This window comes from Ursus maritimus, unplaced genomic scaffold (genome assembly GCF_017311325.1).
Source record: "Ursus maritimus isolate PB19 unplaced genomic scaffold, ASM1731132v1 scaffold_7, whole genome shotgun sequence".
Classification (NCBI taxonomy): Eukaryota; Metazoa; Chordata; class Mammalia; order Carnivora; family Ursidae; genus Ursus; species Ursus maritimus.
This window is the reverse complement of record NW_024426885.1, coordinates 50,568,197-50,589,619: the sequence shown is the minus strand read 5'-3', so window position 1 is coordinate 50,589,619 and position 21,423 is coordinate 50,568,197. Positions and strand designations below refer to the sequence as shown.

The window sequence follows — 21,423 nt, the reverse complement described above, 5'->3', positions numbered from 1 at the left end:
ATCTACTTTCTGTATCTGTGGATTTGTCTATTCTGGACATTTCATATAAATGGAATCATACAATATGTGGCCTTTTTTGTGATTGGCTTCTTTGATTTAGCATAATATCTTCAAGATTCATCCATATAGTAGTATGTATCACTACTTTATTCTTCTTTATTACAAAATAATATTCCATTGTATGGATATACTACATTTTGTGTATCTGTTCATCAGTTGATGAATGGTTGTTCACTTTTTGGCTACAGTTAATAATGGTGCATATGAACATTTATGTACAAAGTTTTGTGTAGACCTATATGTGATTTTCAGTTTGCAATGGGGATTTGAAGCCAAATTTTCCATCTCTATTGTGCCTCCCACTACAAATCTTCATGCACTTGAGCAAGTATGCTTTATTCATAAGAGAATGGTAGCAGGTACTGTCAGTGTTCTTCCTGTATACTCTCAGATCTCTTTTTCATTTTCTTGCACACGGATACTCCCAATATCCAGCAAATGTGTCTCTGTTGGAGAGCTACATCTGGGCCGTTGAACACATTTTGCCTGCTTGGAAAGAGAGGCAAACATACTTAGGACTTTACATCCCACCCGCAACAGCCCTTAACCAATGACTGATGAGATGGGGTATAAATATTTTCTTTTTCTTCACTCTAATTGGGACAACTTTTAGGTCGGACCTACACTGTTTCGAAAATTCCACACAGGACTGAGGCATAGTTAACCCTTGCCATACTTACTCCACAAGGCTTTGTTTAATGTTTCACTCTTGCCTTGCTTACTCGCCTTCCTGATCTCATTTCCTCACTATACTAAGGTTTCTCTTGGGAACACTGCTACTCACTTTCACACCCATCTTTGTTTCAGAGTTTGTTTTCTAAACTTGTGTCACACAATTCCAAAACCTTCAGCACATCATAAATAGAAAATTAGAAGGAGAAAGGGATGCCTCTATAGGCATCCCACTTACAACAGTGAGAAGATGGCTGATAGCCATAATAGCAAGGGAAGAACCAGAAGCACTATAAAAAGCAAACATAAATAAAGGAGAAACTACTCCAGTCAGGAGCTTAACCTTCACTTCTCAATAGTCCCTGAGGTCATTACCATGTTCAATGCAATAATCAGTGTTCACAATCATGACTAAATTACCAAAGAAAATTAAATTTTTATCCAGAAAAAAGAGGCGTATCCATGTGTAATGCATTTTAGAAAACTTTGCATCAAAATAAATATGAGATATTGAGTAAACATTTCCTCACAACACTTCACTAAAATGACAGTAAAAGGAGATGAGGGGGAACTCTATAATCCCATGAAGGCAAAAACAATGATAATGATGAAAATTTGGAAAGTAGAATGCTGAACGCCTGTTTTAAGATTGGGAAGGGGGGGGCGCCTGGGTGGCACAGCGGTTAAGCATCTGCCTTCGGCTCAGGGCGTGATCCCAGCGTTATGGGATCGAGCCCCACATCCGGCTCTTCCGCTATGAGCCTGCTTCTTCCTCTCCCACTCCCCCTGCTTGTGTTCCCTCTCTCGCTGACTGTCTCTATTTCTGTCGGATAAATAAATAAAATTAAAAAAAAAAAAAAAGATTGGGAATGGGGACTAGCAGTGTCCAAGAGGTGAGTTTGTTTGTATTTCAGAGCTCCAGAAAAACTCTCAAAACAGGTGGCACCAAGCATCTTTCGTGACCAGGTACAGATAAATATGGGAGAATTGGTTGAAAAGCAATTTATGAAGCTTTTAGACCTTCTCGATTCCAACGGAAGATAGGTGGTATATTCTCCAGACTAGTTAAATGTGAGGGTCTCTGGGATACCATGCTCGAATGAGAACAGAGGTGCTTGTTTTCAGTATGTTTTCAAGGTGATTACTGTAAATTTACATACTGATCACTGAGACTTCTAGCTCCCTTCCTTAAGTAGCCAGACTTCCCATCCCCACTCCTACCCAGTGCCAGTTCTCTAAGCAGGAGAACAGATTCCTCACCTTGGAAAACCTGCACAAGAGAAAAGTACTGTAGGTATTGTGGTAGGGGAGATATCCCTATCTCATCTCTATCACTCTACAGTGGAACCCACAACATGACAAACTCAATCTATGCACACAGAGCATCAAATTGGTTTTTTAGTACTTCACTGTTAAATATGAATGGTCAGTCAAGAATGACCAGATATTTAAGGAAAACAGACCAACGCAAACAGAAAAAAGCAAAGTAGGAAACACAAAATAGGGATCAGAAGAACACTTCAAAAAAATAAGCATGTTCTCACAGATAAGAGATGTTACATTTTATGAGACAGTCACAGTAGGCTATAAAAAAGGAAAACTCAGAGGAAAAAAAGCTTTTGGAAAATAAAAAAAGTAGAAATTTAAAATCCAGCAGAATAATTGGAACATAGATTTGATGAAATTGCCTAGTATGTAGAACAGATGAAAAGTAACAGAGAGGGGCTCCTGGCTGGCTCAGTCAGTGGAGCATTTGACTCTTGATCTCGGAGTTGTGGGTTTGGGGCCCCACATTGGGCATAGAGATTACTTTAAAAAAAAAAAAAATCTTAAAAAAAAGTAGAGGAGAAAAAGTAAGATTAGTCCAGTTGGCCCAACAGTAAACAAATATGGGTTCTAGAAAGAAAACAGAGAGAAAGGGAAGATATTACTTAGGATATACTACAAGGAAATTTCCCAAATTCAAAGAATGTGACTTTACAGATTGAAAGGGCCCACGGAGCACCCAGAATGGAGAATTGGAGGAGAAATGGAGAATGGAGGGCCCACTAAGCACCCAGAAATGGAGAATTTCAGAACACTGGGTATAGACTGAAGATCCTAAAAGCTTCTTAAGAGGCAGAACAAGTAACATACGAAGATTAGAAATCCACATAGCATCAGACTTTACAACAGTGGAAGCTAGAAGACAAGAGCAATTATCTTTAACTTTCTGAGAGGAAATAAGGTCTAACCTAGAATTCTCTGTCCAGGCAAACTATCAATTAGTTACAAGGCTAGACCCAAGGAAATTTTTAAGTTTGCAATTCTTAAAATATTTACTTTCCAACCCCACAGCTACTAGAATTGCTAAAATGAAAAAAATCGGTAACAACACCTGATGAGGATCCAGAGCACCTGATAGTCTTCATATATTGCTGGTAGAGATGCAAAATGACAGAACTGCTTTTTTTTTTTTTTTTTTTTTAGGATTTTATTTATTTATTTGACAGAGACAGCGAGAGGAGGAACACAAGCAAGGGGAGTATGAGAGAGAGAAGCAGGCTTCCCGCCGATCAGGGAGCCCGATGCAGGGTTCGATCCCAGGACCCTGGGATCGTGACCTGAGCTGAAAGCAGACGTTTAATGGCTAAGCTACCCAGGCATCCCCAGAACGGCTTTTAAAACAGTTTGACAGTTTCTTAAAAAGTTAAACATACCCTTAACATAGGACACAACAGTTTCATGGCTCATGGTCTTAATTCAAAACCACCCAAAACTGGATATATCCAAATATCCATCAAATATCCAAAATATCCATCAACCAAAGAAATTATAGATAAGAATGGATAAAGACTTATACATGGAATAACATGGGTAAATTTGAAATATATTATGCCAAGTGAAAATAGCCAGATCCAAAAGGTATGTAAATAAATACTGTGTGATTCCATTTATATGCCATTCTGGGAAAGGCAAACCTCTATAGGACAGAAATCAGTTGAATGATTGCCCCAGGGCTAGAAATGAGAGAGGGGATTGATTACAAAGGGACACAGGGCAACTTTTTGGAGTGATGAAAATAAATCTTTATTGTGGTGGTGGTTATATGACTGAATACGTTTGTCAAAACTCATTGAACTGTACACCAACAGGGGTGGTTTTTTTCTGGTTGTTAATTAAACCTCAATAAAACTAACAGTAAAAACAAGTTTAGGGGGTGCCTGGGTGGCTCGTCAGTTGAGCGTCCCGACTATTGGTTTCTGTTTGGGTCATGATCTCAGGGTTGTGAGATGAAACACTGCATGGGGCTCCGAGCTGGACCCGGAGCCTGCTTAAGATTCTTTCTCTGCCCTTCCCGCCCCGCCCCGCAAAAAAAAACCCAAACAACAAACAACAACAACCAAGTTTATCCTTCGCCTGTGTTTCTCAGAAAATAACTGGAGGTTACAGACCATCAAAACTAAGGAGTAAACTGAAAAAGAGGAGAACATGGATTCAGGAAACAAAGAATCTAATACAGAAAAGAGGAATTTCCAAGATGAGGGTCAAGTTTTATTTCAGAAAAGAGCCATATAGGAGGACTAAAAAATGTAACCATACTAAGTTGGAAAAAAAAAGAAGAGCTCTAGGAGAAATTTCCCCAAAAAGAAAAATTGAAATTGTAGAATAGTTTGAAGATGAAATGTGATGGCACACAAAAAACAGAGCAACCTTAAAAAAAAAGTTGTATTTTAGCTTTAGAGAATTCTAAGAATGTCTACTACAAGAAAGGGATTTAATCATTGTTCTCTACTGACTCAGCTGCAAATGATATTTACAACATATGTTAAGTAAAAGCCAGAAATTATTTTTTAAAAAATTGTGAAACAATATTGAGAATAGGGGAGGAAAAATGGTGGGAGTGGGTGGCAGGGGGACTAACTAAAAGATATAATGCTAAATAAAACAGAAGAGTGAAAGTGATTGCCTCTGGGGAGCAAGAATTAGGTAGGGTTGGGGCAGAAAATTTATTTTCATCCTAAACATTGTGAAACATTTGTATACATTTATATATATACACATACACACACATATGGACATGCATATATATATATATATATGTATGTATTATACACATAGAGTTTTTTTAAATGTTCATTTTAAAAGTGTATATAGTTAAAAGTCACTTAAAGGAATCGTTCTTTTAAAGATGTATTTATTTGAGGGGGGAGGGGCAAAGGGAGAAGGAGAGAGAAAAAATCTCAAGCAAACTCCACACTGAGCACAGAGCCCGAGACATGACCATGACCATGACCATGACCTGAGCTGAAACCAAGAGTCAGATGCTCAACCGACTGAGCCACCCAGGCGCCTCAGGAATCTTTCTTTTATCTGAAAATTTGATATGTGAAATAACCCTTTCCCCAGTAATGCCAGATAAATAAGGCACCAATAGATTAAAAATACAGAAGAGGAGTCTTTTTTTCTGAGGTAATAAATAAAAGATAAGTCCCTGACTAAAGATGATTGATTCTCTTCACTTAACTCTGAATAAGGTTTGAAGTAGACTATTAATATCATTCTTTCAGATTTCATGTTTTCTTTTTAATAAATACCTTTATTTCCTTAGTTATAAAATTAACACATTATTGTACAAGAATTTTTAGTGGAAATGTACAAAGAATAAAAATAAGACAATAATCCTACCAGATGACCTGTTTGCACTAACTCATTTTCATCTTTACTCCCTTCCCTCCTCTGTCTCCTTTTCCTCCTCCTTCTCTTTTTATGTATATATTTATTTATTAAGATTTTATTTTTAAGTAATCTCTACACCCAATGTGGGGCTCAAACTTACAACCCTGAGATCAGGAGTTGCGTGCTCCACCGACTGAGCCTGCCGGTCGCCCTCTCTCTTTCTTTCTAAATTAAGAAATGTGACATGTATTTGGCTAATGAATAACCACTGGAGTTGTGGAGTTGGTGAAGAAAGAGGAATCAATGGAAAAGAGAAGAAAACAGGGATATAAAACAAAGGAGGGCAGAGAGAAATAAAGGAGTAAAACAAAACAAAAACTCTATTTACTGCCTCTAAAACAAAACCAAGTTTATTATAAGAAAAAAAAAAAGAGTCAAGTTCAAGCCCTGATTCTTCAATTAGCGCATCATGCAAGAAGTGAAACTTTTCCCATTGGTGTTTGTGGGCAGTTCTGTACCCAGGTCTACCGTGCTACAGGGAGGAAGAAAAGGGTTGTTACCTCTTCACAGACAACCATTAATTGGGAATCACAGACAGCAAAGAGGTTTTGATAAATGGAATACTTTATGAAACAGTTTTTTCCCCCCAGTTTCTTTAAATACCATCTCCTAAAAGAGATAAAAGTTATAGGAAGCAATTTAGAAGAGTATCTTACTGCAAAGGGTGTCATTTACGTACATACACTTCTTGTCAGTCCAAAATGTAATTTTTTTCTGTTCCAGTGTTCCTAGAATCCCATGGGCCTTTGCCATGACAGAAGTATGTGGCATGATTTTGTGCTATATTTGGCTCCTGGTTCTTCTTCTTCACAAACACAGGTACCTCAGTTATTCCATTAAAAGACAAAGTATTTTGACTGTCTTGGATAAAGTTCATCAAACCTTGTCTCTTCCTTTGTAGTTTCCCTGTTAATTTCCTTCTTTAGTCATTATGGAAAATGTTTTGGGTTTGATCAACAAGAAAATCACTGTGAGGTAATACCTACATGTTTAGTAGTATTCTGAATATATTCTGCAGGCAAAGATCAGAGATGGTGATGTTCAGCCATGAGCCAACCACAAATAGTCTAGCCGTAACTTTCTTTGAAAACAAATCAAAAATGTCATTTTCTGTAGAAGGATAGAAACTACTCCAAGAACAGTCTTTGGCCAAGGGCAATGTTTGGATGAAAGAAATTCTCTGCTTGGAGGAGGCCCATTAGAAAAGGGATTATTTTGCCTACCATATACATCTAGTTAGGTGGCTTGCTTAAGATGATACAGGAAATTGCTGAATAGGGAAAGTGCTTCTTTGGCACTTTCACTAAGAAATATAAAGGAAAGAATGTAAGAGGAGGCTTCTTTCCTACTTTAGTAAGGGGAAATTACTTGATTTAAGTAAAAAAAAATCAGGCATAATGAAAAAATTTGAAGAACTGTAAAGTTTGTGGATCTGCTCTCCATTGTCTGTGGACACTGATGAGGAATAGGGACACTTTCTTGAATTTTTTATCCTTTCTCCTCACCAGGAGGTATTTGAGGTAAACCAGCGATGTGCTTTAGGTCCTAAGCAGCAGTTATTTCATTGCTTTGAAGGTGAAAAGAAAGGTCGATCATTATTGTTGTCACACTTTTAGGCTGTATTGTGTTTCATTCTTTCCCATTTTCCAGCAATATTTTTAACTCTGGATTGCTTAAAACCAGAGGTGGTTTAAAAACATGTAACATCACTGCTGCTTTCTGGTTTAATTTTGGCTCACAAGACCCCTTGAATTTGAGTTTATCCACTCTTCAAACCAAGGAAGAATTTACCCGGTAGGTCTAGCAAAGCATAGCTGTGGCCAGTTAAATACAAGTTTTGGTGTTTAATTGGTCGAAGAAAGTGTTTCTTTCTAATGTGGCCTTTGTACTGCTTTCATTAGAATCCCCGGGCTTCTTGTTAAAATGTAGATTCCTAGGCTCCATCCCAGGTATACACACTAAAATATGAGATCTCTTAACTTGTGTTCAATGCTTTTTTGAGGGTGGAAAGAGCATTTTGAAAACATGTAAAGCATAGTCCCTGTGCTTAAGATGATTATAGTCTGTTTTGGTTTGGACATCTTAAAAAATTAATATGACAGCACAAGTGATAATACAATGCAGTTCAAAATTTTTGCTAGGTATACTTAATATAAAACTTGGTATTTAAAAAAACTTAATATTTTTATACTTTAAGTTAGGACAAGTTAGAGAATGTTTAGGATAGCTACTATCAGTAATCAATTTACAATGTTATTTATGAGCAGAAATTCCCTAGAATCATGGTTAATTTTACCTCTCGTAAAGTAAATAATTTATGGGCAATATATGAATAACAGCACTAACATTAAGAGTCAAGATAGGTACTAGTCTTACTTCTTTCTTGCATATTTCTTTTACTTTCTCTTTAGCCATATTTTCTTATCAAGAAAATGACGCTCTTAGGTCAGCATTGTCTGACATGGCAGATACTAGCCACATGTGGCTATTTAAATTAATGAAAATGAAATAAGATTAAAATTCAGTTCCTTGGATGTATTAGTCACATTTTAAGTGCTCAAGAGCCACATGTAGATACCTGATTGGACAGTGCAGTTATAGAACATTTCCTTCATTACAGAAAGTTCTCTTGGACAGTGATGCTTCAGATCTAAGATTTCTCTTAAGATTTCTGTCTTCTTCAGAGAATCTAGTTCTAGTGGTTTTCCTGCATGCTCTCCTTTTACATAAACACTTGATGCCTGGAGTTTTTTGGTTTGCTTTCTTGTGATCTTTCTCTCTTTTTGGTCGCTCTGTTCACAGGTCAATACTTCTCCGAAGGCTCTGTAGTCTGATGGGCACTGTATTCTTGCTTCGCTGCTTTACCATGTTTGTGACCTCCCTCTCCGTGCCAGGACAGCACCTGCAGTGTACTGGAAAGGTAGCCTGCTACCTTCTTTATCATTCTTTCTTATTCTTGGTGGGTTGATGGCACCATATATGTAATAGGGCTAAGACTTTGCTTTTAATACTAAAATGTTTTTTAGGGGTGCCTGCGTGGCTCAGTTGGTTAAGTGTCCAACTCTTGATCTCGGCTCAGGTCATGATCTCAGGGCTGTGAGATTGAGCCCCCTGCGTCAGGCTCATAAGCTGGCCATGGAGCCTGCTTAAGATTGTCTCTCTCCCTCTCCCTCTGCCTCTCTCTTCTTTCTAAGGAATGAGTGAATGAATGAATGAAATGTTGAAAATGTGCGTTTTTAGTATTTTCAATACCTGTAATAAACCTCTAGAAATAATTTGGTAGAAATCTTAAGCCAGAATCTACCCCCCTGTTACATCTGTCCATTGATACTGGTTCTTTGCTGTGGAGCTGCAGTAAACAAGTTTCTTTCAATTATCGTTTTCCCTTTCCCACCATCCTGAGCATCTTTAGTTCCTCATATTGATGTGGAAGTGTTGGGGTTCGAAGAACATGATTAAGAAAGAATTATTGAAACATCTTGGGTGTAGTTAGGTGGTTTTATTAAAGCACAGGGACAGGACCCATGGGCAGAAAGAGCTGCACTGGGGTTGTCATGGGTGACTGATTATATGCTTTCAAGTTGAGAGGGGATTAGGGGATAGTGTTAAGTCTCTAGGGAATTTTGGAAGCAAGGTTTCCAGGGCATTGAGGGGGCTAGCTGTTGTTAGGAAAAGGTCATTTATTACTGTCTAGTAAAACCTTAGTCATGAGACCCTTCATATGCATATCAGGGGTCCATTATCTTGGAGGATGGCCACTAACATGTATCTTGGGGGATAGAGATAAAGGAAGGAAGTTTCCAAAGGAATTTTTATATATTAAAGGAGACTTAAAAGATCTTGGAGGTCAGGATAATGTTAAACTAAAATTGCCTTTTGCCCTTAGCAAAGTGTTAACATCAAGGCCCCTGAGTTCCTAGAGGAAGGTCACTCTGCCTCTCTCAAGGACTTGTCAATGGGCTGTTAAGTTGCAAGGAAATTTAACTTTTTTTCTTTTGCCTTTGTTCTCCACATCAATATGACATGACTGTGGTCCCTTCAATGTCCTTATCATGATACTTCTTTTTATTTCAGTTTGACCATATTCCATTTAAAATAAAGTACCCACTATTCTAAACTTGACTCTTTGTTGGGATATACTAAATAATGGCTACTTATTATTTTTGTTTTAAATTTTGTAGCTTGTTTTGGTATATTATAGACAATATCTTCTCTTCTGATTAAATTGAGAGAGTGGAGATTATGCAGATGGGAACAAAAAAAACCAAATAAATTTAAAAACCTGAAAATCACCTGTACTTTATATACAGAATTGGCCTTTGTTGACTCATTAAATTTGGACAAAAGAATTTATTATCCTACTTTTCTAACCTTCCATGCTTTAGTTATGTATTGCCAAATATTCAAGTATATGTGTTAGCACCTTTGTTGTTATTTTAATATCGTTTGTATATGTGTAAAACAAAATTACATGTCCGTTTTGTTGCAGTATAAACAGCTGAAATGCCAACAAGGGAAGATGAAACAGCCAAAGGGAGATCAATAACTAAAAATATAGCCTGAGCTGAAGGGTGACAAAACTTTCTCCAGGTATTAGGAACAGGAGACTGACAGTAAGCAAGGGAGAAGGGTCAATATGACACTTAGGATTTATTGTGAAGGCAATGTTTTTGAAAATATATAAATTAAAAAGTAGGGGCGCCTGGGTAGCGCAGTCGTTAAAGCGTCTGCCTTCGGCTCAGGGCGTGATCCTGGCGATCCGGGATCGAGTCCCACATCGGGCTCCTCCGCTGGGAGCCTGCTTCTTCCTCTCCCACTCCCCCTGCTGTGTTCCCTCTCTCGCTGGCTGTCTCTCTGTCACATAAATAAATAAAATCTTTAAAAAAAAAAAAAAAAAAAATTAAAAAGTAAAAGCTCACATCATCCCCTCTTCTTTCACCCATCCCATAAATAATCCTGTTAACAGTTGGGTATATAGCCACATAGACTTTTTTTTTTTTTTTTTTTTTTTAAGATTTTATTTGAGACAGAGAGCACAAGCAAGGAGGAGGGTCAGAGGGAAATGGAGAAGTAGACTCCCGGCTGAGCAGGGAACCTGATGCAGGGCTCGATCCCAGGACCCTGACTGGGATCATGACCTGAGCTGAAGGCAGCTGCCCGTTTGACTGAGCCACCCAGGTGCCCCCACATAGACTGTTTTTAAGCATGTTTACACACTCACATAAGTTTATATAATAGATACTTTTTTTTTTAAGATTTTATTTATTTATTCGACAGAGATAGAGACAGCCAGCGAGAGAGGGAACACAAGCAGGGGGAGTGGGAGAGGAAGAAGCAGGCTCCTAGCGGAGGAGCCTGATGTGGGGCTCAATCCCAGAACGCCGGGATCACGCCCTGAGTTGAAGGCAGACGCTTAACCGCTGTGCCACCCAGGCGCCCCTATAATAGATACTTTTTAAATAAAAGATAAGATTATATTGCTGACATGATTCTTTGGTTTATATTTTTTTAATAGTATGTAGTTTACTTTTTTCTGAAGAAATACATATAGCCATATGTAGCCATATGTTACATTGTATGATTTACCAGTGTTACATTGTATGATTTACCAGTTTCCAAATCATGTACATTTGTGTTGTTTTCAAATCTTACTATTTATAAATTGTGCCATTGTAAATGTTCTTATGCATTTATGCATTTTCCATTATTTAATCATCTACTTAAGATAAATTCCTGGAAGTAGAATTATGAAATCAAAGAATATGCACATTAAATACACATTGCACAAATGTCCAGTAGAAAAAACAAATTTTTCACTACTACCAACACTGTATGCATGTCAGTTTTCCCACTCCCGTGCCAGCACTACTTACTATCAATTATTGGAGTCATTGCCATTCTGATTAATGAAAGGTGATGATATGAGACTTATACAGTGTTATGTTTTAAAGATTTTTATTTATTTATTTATTAGAGAGAGATCATGAGCAGAGGGAGGGGCTGAGGGAGAGGGGTAGAGGGAGAATGGCAGAAGGAGAGAGCCCAACTCTGGGCTTGATCCCAGGACCCTGAGATCATGACCTTAGCTGAAGATAGAAGTTTAAGCCACTGAGCTGCCCAGGTGCCCCTACAGTCTTATGTTTTATATTTAAATATTTACTGTTTTGAATTTATTTCTGCACATGGTGTGAAGTAGGGATAGAACAATTTCCCCCCAAGTAGTATGGTAATTGATTAGGTTTTAAAGAATAAAAATATAAGCTTATTACACTGAAAAGAGAATTTCCTGTAGCTGAGGAATTTAATTGTGGGTCAGCCACTAAAAAGAATGTTATATGTGCATAGGCCTGTAATGTGTGCTACAAAATTAAATTAGATACCATTCCTCTACAGTATGGATAGCCCTTTTTCTGTCTCTAATGACTGTTTTTCATTATCAGTTAGTTATATATGGACATTTCTATTCAAATCTGCCCTAAATACTGTTAATTGCTTTACATTACAATATAACCTACTTATTGACCTGTATTATTTGTAGCAGTTGTTAAAAATAGAAAGTTAAGGTGATAGTAACTAGCAATCAAGTCCCTTACAGTAAACTCCGTAGGGCATTTTCATTGAAATAAAGTAATTGCTTGAAATCTCATTCCCAGAAGTAGGAGGTTTAGGGACAGAACCAAGAACCTACCTATTTTTGAAATGTAGCAATGGGCCCACCTTAAGGAAAGAAAATACAGAATATTTGAGACATTTAAAATTGGAAGGGACAAGGATACTTGAGTAACAGAGCAATGATTGTTTTCTTTTGACTGGCATCACTTGTTTCCTGCCCTTGTCTGAGAGAGATTTTCCTAGCAGTCTCTGTTCTTCACTGCCGTATTCTTATTAGAGGTCTTGGAAGAATCAAAGAATAGAATAGAATCAAACCATGTGTATTTTAGTAACTTTTCTTTCCTTTTCTCTAATAATAAATCCCTCTTCCTGTCCTCCCCTTCACTGAGGCAGAAAGGGAAAGCTAGGTAGCATATAATCAGCAGGTGAGATTTCTAATGAAATTGTGTTATCCAATGAGGTTGTTCCTGTTAATTAGCCATAGTAGGATCTTTAAAACATAGGACTTTGGTTTTTTGTTTGGTTGTTTTTTTTGTTTTGTTTAGTGAAGTGTTTTTTTTGTTTTGTTTTGTTTTTTGTTTTGTTTTCTTTTGTTTTTAAGATCTGACTTTATTAAATGATTCATGAACTGGGCAGCACCCCATCTAGCAAGTAGAGAGGCCCTCTAAGACATAGGACTTTGGAATTGGACTTCCTGGATTCACATCCTGGTTATGTTACTTACCAGCTGTGTGATCTCTCTAAGCCGGTTTCCTCAGCTGCATAATTGAATCACTTCATAGGATTGTTGTGGAAATTAAATACAGGAGCACATAAAGCACTTAGCGTGTCTTACACATAGTAAATGCATGTAAAATTTTAGGAATTCTTTGTCCTGTTATTACATGTTAAATGTCTTTTTTAAAAAGAAGGACCATTACTCAAACTCTTCTTCAAAATGGATTGCTTTTTTAAGCTTACGTTTGGGAGTTGGGATTGGGTTTGGCTGTTAATAACAGGAAATTCCAGATGGCATGGTTTAATAAACAAACAATGGTTTACTCTCTCTCATAAGAGAAATCTGAAATTAGGTCATGTGTAACTGTACGGACTTATCAAAAACCCATGATTCTTCTTTCTCCTCTCCTATCCTAACACTTCTGTATGGAGTTACCAAAACCCATGATTCTTCTTTCTGCTCTCCTGTCCTAACACTTGGCTTGCATCCTCAAGGCCATTTAGTGGTCCAAGATGGCTGCTGAAGCTTCAACTATCATGTCTGAGTTGTAGGCTCAAAGAAGGAAAGGTGAAAGACTTCCTCCTAGTTGTTATCTCTTTCTTTTGTAAGTAGCCCTCCCAGAACTCTTTTACACTTCCACTTACATCTTAATTGTGTAGAACTTAGTCACAAAACCACACCAAGCTGCAAGGAAGGCTAGGAAATGCAGTGTTTTGGTTGAGTTCGTTGCTACCTCAAATAAATTTGACATTCTGTTACCAGTGAAGAAGGGGAGAATAGATATTGAAAGTAGCTATTGTCTCTGTCATAGCCTATTTCTTATTGGCAAGAACAACCAGCAAATAAATACTACTGTATTATTGGATTAAAAACTTGAAAATATTTTGTGTAATAGTGACCTTTTCATTGTAAAGGAACTCTTAATAGAGAAATTTGAATAACATTGATTTCATGTAATTACCAGAATATTTCTGACCATCCTTTCTTGATGTCTGGAATTAATTAGACTGGGAGTCTGGTTGCTTTTGTTTAGATCTTATTTCTAAGTCATTCAGCATTTCAGTTTCAATGTGAGTGGATGTTTGGAAGCCCCGACCTCTCTAAGCTCTTGAAGCACTAATTTGTAGCTTTCTTTATAGATATATGGCAGTGTATGGGAGAAACTGCACCGGGCCTTTGCCATTTGGAGTGGCTTTGGTATGACCCTAACTGGTGTTCACACTTGTGGAGATTACATGTTCAGTGGCCACACAGTCGTCCTAACTATGCTGAATTTCTTTGTCACTGAATGTAAGTATCTCTTTAGTGCTTCCATGCATATTAGATGACTGGCTGCAGAGGAGGCTGTGGGAAGGGTGTCAAGTTCTGTGAAGAATGAGAGTAATAGACTGACCTAAGAAACATGTGACTTAGAAGCATTGGAAAGAATGTGGTTTTAAAACGAGCTTTCTGTCCTTTTCCCAGATACACCAAGAAGCTGGAATTTCTTGCACACTTTATCCTGGGTTCTCAACCTCTTTGGAATCTTCTTCATTTTGGCTGCTCATGAACATTATTCCATTGATGTGTTTATTGCCTTTTATATCACAACAAGACTCTTTTTGTACTACCATACTCTAGCCAATACTAGAGCATATCAGCAGAGTAGGAGAGCAAGAATTTGGTTTCCGATGTTTTCTTTCTTTGAATGCAATGTGAATGGTACAGTACCTAATGAATATTGTTGGCCATTTTCAAAACCAGCAATAATGAAAAGATTAATTGGATAAAGTCTATCGTTGTAATGGGTTCCTGATTAAATATACAGTAGTTGTTGAAAGTGAATAACTTTGTTTCTCCCCCTAAGCTGTTCCTGGATGCCTTGCTTTTTGGCTTATATGTTGACAAAGTGAGTTTCCATGTTCTGAGTAAGGCTGTGATTATAGAAATCAAGAAAGAGCAATCAAGAGTCCTTACACATCCATTTGAATAGGAAGCTTAAGTAGATGTTTTTTACCCTTCTCTTTTGGCAGACTTAATGTTGTAATTGAAGTCAGGCTGTCACCCTCACCTGTTCAGTACTTGCTTATTGAACTTAAGCAGTTTGCTGATTGAAAGTGTTTTTGTTTTGTTTTGTTTTTTAACTTCATTAGGACACTAGTCAAGAAATAATTTTTTTAAGGTCCTTATTATCTTCAAAGGAAAAACCCCTACCAGATGAGCAGTACTTGTTCTTTGAACTAATCTCTGTCTTTTTAAAAAATGCTACTCTAGAAAAGTGATCTGTGTTACTAACAAATAATTTTTGCCTTCTGAACCATCTTTAAGAAAAGTATACTGAACATCCCAGGATGAAAGGGGCCATACATGAGGTGACAAGGTACAAATATAGTACTGGCATTTTTTACCAAAGTTGCGACAAAAGATGCGGTTCCTGTTTTGTTCTAAGGATTCAGTATGACTGTCAGTAAGTGTTTATGAGGGGAAAATGGCTGCGTCCATAAAAATAAAATTGGCTTAATTTTAGTGAGGTAGGTACCTGGAACAATGTTGTGCTATAGTTGTTAGTTAAACATATGACAGCCCAATTTTATGCCTTTAAATGATGTTACTTAATGAGCAAAATAGTGGAGCGTTTTACCAAATGTTAAATAAAGTTCTTATGTCCGTAAGTAGGGAGGTATGCATGCAAAGAATATTTTTTCTATTTTTGAAAAGAAATTTATAATGGTTGCAGGCATAATACAACTTTTTGGATTTTGAAATTTGTCATTCTTGGCCATCAGAAGTAAACAGTCTCAGACATATTTGGATATGAAAAAAGGTTTTGTTGTTTCTCATTTTTAATTACAATTGTGTACATACATTCTTTCTATTTAGTCTTAATTTGGCAGTCAGGAAGTGATATAACTTAGCTGCTGTTTACAACACCAGAAGTTTAGTACCTTAAGTATTTGACCTTTGTGATAACATTTGTCACTTTACTTTTAATGATTTTGGTTAATAGTAATGATGGTAGAATAGTTATGGGATTGGATTTTGAGCCCCAACTAATTGAGCTTAGCTACTTGGAATATTAATTGTGTAGTTTTTACATTCCATTTTAAAGCAAGGAGTTAGAAAAAGTGCTGGCATATTGAGGTCCAAAATTAGGCCACTTAGCAGAAACTCGCTCCGAATGTGGGTGAAATATTTATTTTTGCACTTTGAGTCATATTCCTACCCCTGTATAAGCTATAGAAGAGCTTGAATGGATTGCGCAGGAGAAGAATATTATGCAAACAAATTTCAGCCAGGGCTAAATCACCCCAATTTGAGTCTACTCTGAATATTGTTTTCTATTTCTCACCTGTGAAATGGCACAAGGCAATTCAAGTTTTATTATGCTTTTAAATCTCATACTTCAGAATCTTATAATATCCTAAATTGTTGATTCTAATACATGCTAGGAACAAAAATGTCAACATTTCATCTAAGGAAATTGCATAATCATGAAGGATAAGGGATGTTTCCTATACCTATACCACTTAGAGTACTTTGACCCTCGAGGTCAAAGCCCTGTAACTGCCATTCTTTCCAAGTGACACAGCAAATCTGTGGCAACATTAATTCAAGAATGTTAGATAGCTACTTAATGGTAAACTTCCTAGCATCAGTCTTCTTTCCTTCATATGGATTCAATTCCAGAACAAAATAGAAAAAAAAATGCAAGTAACTTTGCAGAACTGTTGATATTGAGTCCTAATAGCAGACTGCAGTGAGGATTGTAAAATAAGTTTTCAGCCTTGCATTTATCATATCTGATTTGAGAAAAAGGTAAGCTAGATTTATAATTTATTGTTATAACTAATACAAGGCAGTGTTTACATAAATTCATCATCTCCAAGTCTCTTTCTTGAAAAACTTTAACACAAAATTCTTTTCTTTTTTTAATATGAAACCTATGTTTTAGTTGTTTTTTTGTTTTGTACAGAAATTTCCAGATTTTGTCTTTGTATTTTTTTATCTTGTTAAAGTGTAAACCATTGGAAGGGTGGTATTTATATTCACATTTTGGTTGTGAATGTGCCTAGGTGGAGAAGTTACGTACATATTTTTTGATCCTGTCTACAGTTGCAGATTTATGAGAGGCTTATATTCTTAAATACTGAGACCTTAGTATAGAAGGAACCAAGAAGGTTTTTGATTGGGGTTACAAACTGGAGGTTGTATTGAAAGTCCTCAATGCATTTCTCTATATTCCTGGGGGTAGTGTAGCCTTTCTTTTTCCTTTTTCTTTTCTTTTCTTTTCTTTTCTTTTCTTTTTTCTTTTCTCTCCTCTCCTCTCCTCTCCTCTCCTCTCCTTTCTTCTCTTCTCTTCTTTTTTTTTAAGTCTATGCCCAGCATTATTACTAAAGGGTAATTGAAGTTCATAGGGAGTAGGAGGTTTTGTAGAAGGCAAGTGTGCTGTTACCACTGAATAATTTGGGAGAAACCTTTCTTGGCTATGATCCAGAATTCTCAAATGGTTACCCTCTCCATAGTTCTCAGTGGCTAGAATTGCTAGAGTAAAAATACAACTTCCACATGCTGGGTCTGTTTACTAGTCTTTTTTTTTTTTTTTTAATCGGAAAGTAATGAGAGTAGCCTTAGAACCAGTCAGCTAAAGAAATGTGGACTGTTCACGAGAAAAAAATCCATTGACTGAAGACCTGCTGGTTGTGTAACTCTGACACTGCAAGTAGTGTTCTTTCTGACCCTGTACCTGCCGGGGTGTTGTTACTTAGAATTCCAAAAATCTTACAATTTGTAAACAGAGAACAGAGAAGCCAAATCCTTTTATAGCTGATATGAAACAGTCTGTTTTAGAGTCATCTGTTTGGAAAGTGTTATTTATATATTCAAAGTCATGTAACACTAACCTGCTTTGATTGTATTCAGCAAAAGGCAGTTTCATCATGAGTTTTATAGTAAACATTTTTTAAAGATTCTTGTTCCAAAATGCTTGAGAACGTTAACCATATTCTTGTTTTAAACTCCGTGATCTAATAAATGTATTCTTCGATAATCTTTTTGTAGACTTAAGTTATCCCTTACAAAGAGTAGTGACAGTAATCGTCCTGTGTCAGTTCTTTAAGGTATACAGGCATTTGAGACAAGAAAGTTCTCTTTTAGAATAGTCCAATAGCTTTCTTAAACAGTAGTGGTTTCTCTTAGATAGTTTCAAAGCCAACAAAGCATGTCAGTTTTAATGCCATCTTCACTGGCCGGTTAAGATGGTTTGCATTTGTAGAAAGTGTAGGTTGAATTACCCCTGTACCTCTACAGAGACTTGTTAGTAACATCAAAAGTTCAGACTGTTTCAGGTGACCAATGAGAATGGAAAGAGGTTGAGGGTTTTTCCCTCTTGGTGTTTGAGTGGCTCTGAATGACTGAAATTACTATGAAAGTAGGTTTTGGTCTCCCCTCTCACCTACCCCTTACACCCAGTGAATGCCACCAATTTCAAGTAACTAAAATGGCCTATTACTTTACATCAAGTTCAATAAAAATATCTATGAAATCTGTAAACCATAATTCAGCTACCAGTAAAGTTGATTTTAGAATATGTTCTACCCTAAATTAGCCAAAGAACTTTTTAGTCAGTGCATTCCATGTTTAAGCATAAGGAAGGTTTGTGCCTGATAGGAAGGGAGAGGGAATACTATGATAATTTCATTGTTATTTCAGGGCGGTTTCAATATGAACTGCTGGGTTGTCTGAATGGTAGCCAAGCCATGTTATTAATGTCGTCTTAAGAATGCTGAATTTTAATACTTTTTTATTCAGAGAATCTATGGATTGTTAGGACAATTGAAATATTTCTGATACGGAACAAAGGAAGTGGAAACTGGTACTTAGTGGGGGAAGCAAAATTAGCTTGGACTAAAGTGGGCGTGTTTTGTTTAAAGAACTCTACTTAAATGTAACTCTGTCCACAGAGAAACTAGTATTACTTGAAGATGTGAACGTTCCTGTGGTAGCCATACCTTGAAGCACAGTGTTGTATATAAGTAAATATCTTGATTCTAAATTAAATCCAGATTTAACTATATATTATTTATATCTTTGTTGTATTAAAATGTTTAAAAACACTAAAAATAAAACATTTGAAAGTTGAATTGCAGTCTCTTATTTGAATGTCTTTGCATTACTAATGCAGCTCATCTATTTTTTATACAGTAAATTTTTATTTTTGCAAATGATTGGGCCCAGCAACTTTAAATTTTAACACAGTATCTAGTTCCTGGCATTGGCTAATTTCTTAGTTGTCTATCAGATAAGCCGTTTGCCCTTTCTCCTTTCATTTGTGTAAACAAGGAAAGAAAAGTAATCTTCCTAAGGGCATTAGAATGACTGTAGATTAAGATGAGAGGGAGGGAAAAGAAGCAAATAGCTAATTATTCCTAAACACATTAAAGTTTTTGTTTGGTTGGTTGGTTTTGATTTAATTGTAGATTATATGGGAAGATGCCATCATCCTGGCAGGTCAGCTTTGGAAATAATGATGAACAGGGAAAGAAGGGAAAACAGCTGTTCAAGGTAGCTCAGTAGCCCAGAACCATGGAGTAATTGAAACATTAAGCATTGTCATAGTGCCAGATGAACTGAATCCATGACTGAACTTATTTTCATGACCACTACTAATTGTAGCCTCTCTGGTGGTGGCCCCAGCTAGTGTCTCTCGGGAACTCTGGGAAAGAATAGTCCAGGACAGACCTAGAGGCTACTTGGTGGGACAGAAAATGCACCGATTTAGACTCTGAAGGCCTGGGTATGAGTTGCATCTCTGCCACTGGTTAAACTGGGTCTTTTCTTCCAGCTCCACTTTATGTGTAAAAAGGGGAGAAAAAAATGCCTTTCTCATAGGTTGTATTAAAGGCCATATATAAAAGAACTCTACCCTTCCTGGCTTAGTAGCTGGTACATAATGCTGAAATATTAGTTGAATTTAGGTCAATAATAAAGGGCCTATGCCCCCCAGGAAATTAATAATCTAGCTGGGAAGTTGACATGAAAAGGTAGCCAACAACATTCATTGGTAGAATAAACCTGCAGTTTTAAAGCTGCCTGGTTAAACATCTTCAGGGATAGGGGAAAGGGAGGTAGGGAGTTTGTACCATTTTCATGCAGAGTTGGTGTTTTACATATTTGATTTTCCTTTGAAAAAAGAGTTGAGGATAGTGGAAGGAAATGTTGGCAAACAGCTGAGTCAATAGATAATTTTACTGTCTTCATTTAATGATAGCTTGGGCTCAGTGGGGACTGAGGGTCCAAGCAGAATTTACTAAGCATGTAAAACTTAAACTGAGCCTTCCCTGAAGGAAAAATTCATAAGAACATGATGAAAGGTTTAGAAAACTTATTGTCATGCAAAAAATTGGATTTGTGTATGTATTAGGGAACTGTGGACAGGGTATGTGTTTTTTAATTTTTTTTTTTTTTTAAGATTTACTTTATTATCTGAAAGAGAGCGAGCAGAGGTGGGGGGGAGCAGAGGGAGAGAATCTCAAGCAGACTCCCTGCTGAGTGCAGAGCCTTAGTCTCACAACTCTGAGATCATGACCTGAGCTGAAATCAAGAGTCAGATGCTTAACTGACTGGGCCACCCAGGTGCCCTGACAGGGTATGTGTTTTTAATACGAGCATTGGAATGCCTGTTGCCAGGATGTGAATTGTTGGGACAGGTATACGTAGTTTTATGAAACGGGTTAGTTAAGGGCACAAATATAAGTAAAAGAGAGAGAGGTAGGATGATGGAAAGTACACAAAAGATCAAACTGGAGATAAAGGAAAGGCTACAGACCCCAATATAATAGGTCACGGGACCAGGCCTGGGCACAGCTTGTAGGAAGCCTCTGCACCTAGCGAAGGAAGATCAAGACCCCCAGAAATGAAATGCCAAGTGCTACTGGATTGTGTAATATGACTGTAGGATATAATATACCCTGTATCCAAAATGGTCTATTTTATGGTCAAGTAGCTCACCCACCCATCTAAGTGCTGGGCAGCCAGCATGAATTGGAGTGGGAGCAGCTCTGGCAGAGACTTGAGATGAGTGCTGGGGCAAGAGAATGCCTCAGAGGAGCTCAGTGACCACCATCAGCTGTAACTTTGAAGACCACTTGATAGCTGTAAGGCCTTGCTAGAGCAGCATGGTATTTAAATGCTGTATGTTCTCAGCTGACAGGGCCCCTATGAGAGCTAGAAGTATAAAACCACCACGAACTGTTCATATTCCAGCCTTAAGAGTCTTGGTTCCTACTCTAAAGAAAACACGTGTACCTAATGGTTTTTCTTTTTTCCCTTTTTTTTTTTTAATAATTTATTTGAGAGAGCACAAGCTGGGGGAGCAGCAGGCAGAGGGAGAGAGAGAAGCAGGCTCCCCACCGAGCAAGGAGCCTAGACTCGGGGCTCCATCCCAGGACCCTGGGACCATGACCTGAGCCGAAGGCAGATGCCCAATCAACTGAACCACCCAGACACCCCCTAATGGCTTTTCAGTACAGACTGATCAGATTAGCAGCCTTCATCAATAAGATGTCACTGTACCTGAAATTTGATCCTCTTTTTCCACAAAGACTGATTTTCTAGGCCTAGCTGGAGAGCAGTTGGCAGTAGTGATGTGATTTGAGGGACTCCAA

General features: G+C 37.4%; 1 protein-coding gene across 4 annotated transcripts in view; it reads left to right on the top strand.

Moving 5' to 3' along the window:
* The window catches only part of SAMD8 (sterile alpha motif domain containing 8), a 61,704-nt gene that overhangs the window by 22,208 nt on the left and 18,073 nt on the right, over positions 1-21,423 (top strand). For 2 of the 4 annotated variants that reach the window (XM_040624579.1, XM_040624580.1), the window contains exons 3-4: positions 6,175-6,270; positions 8,254-8,371. In XM_040624579.1, the coding sequence (XP_040480513.1) occupies positions 6,175-6,270; positions 8,254-8,371 (214 nt within the window). The other 2 variants (XM_040624577.1, XM_040624578.1) reach the window with 2 other exon arrangements.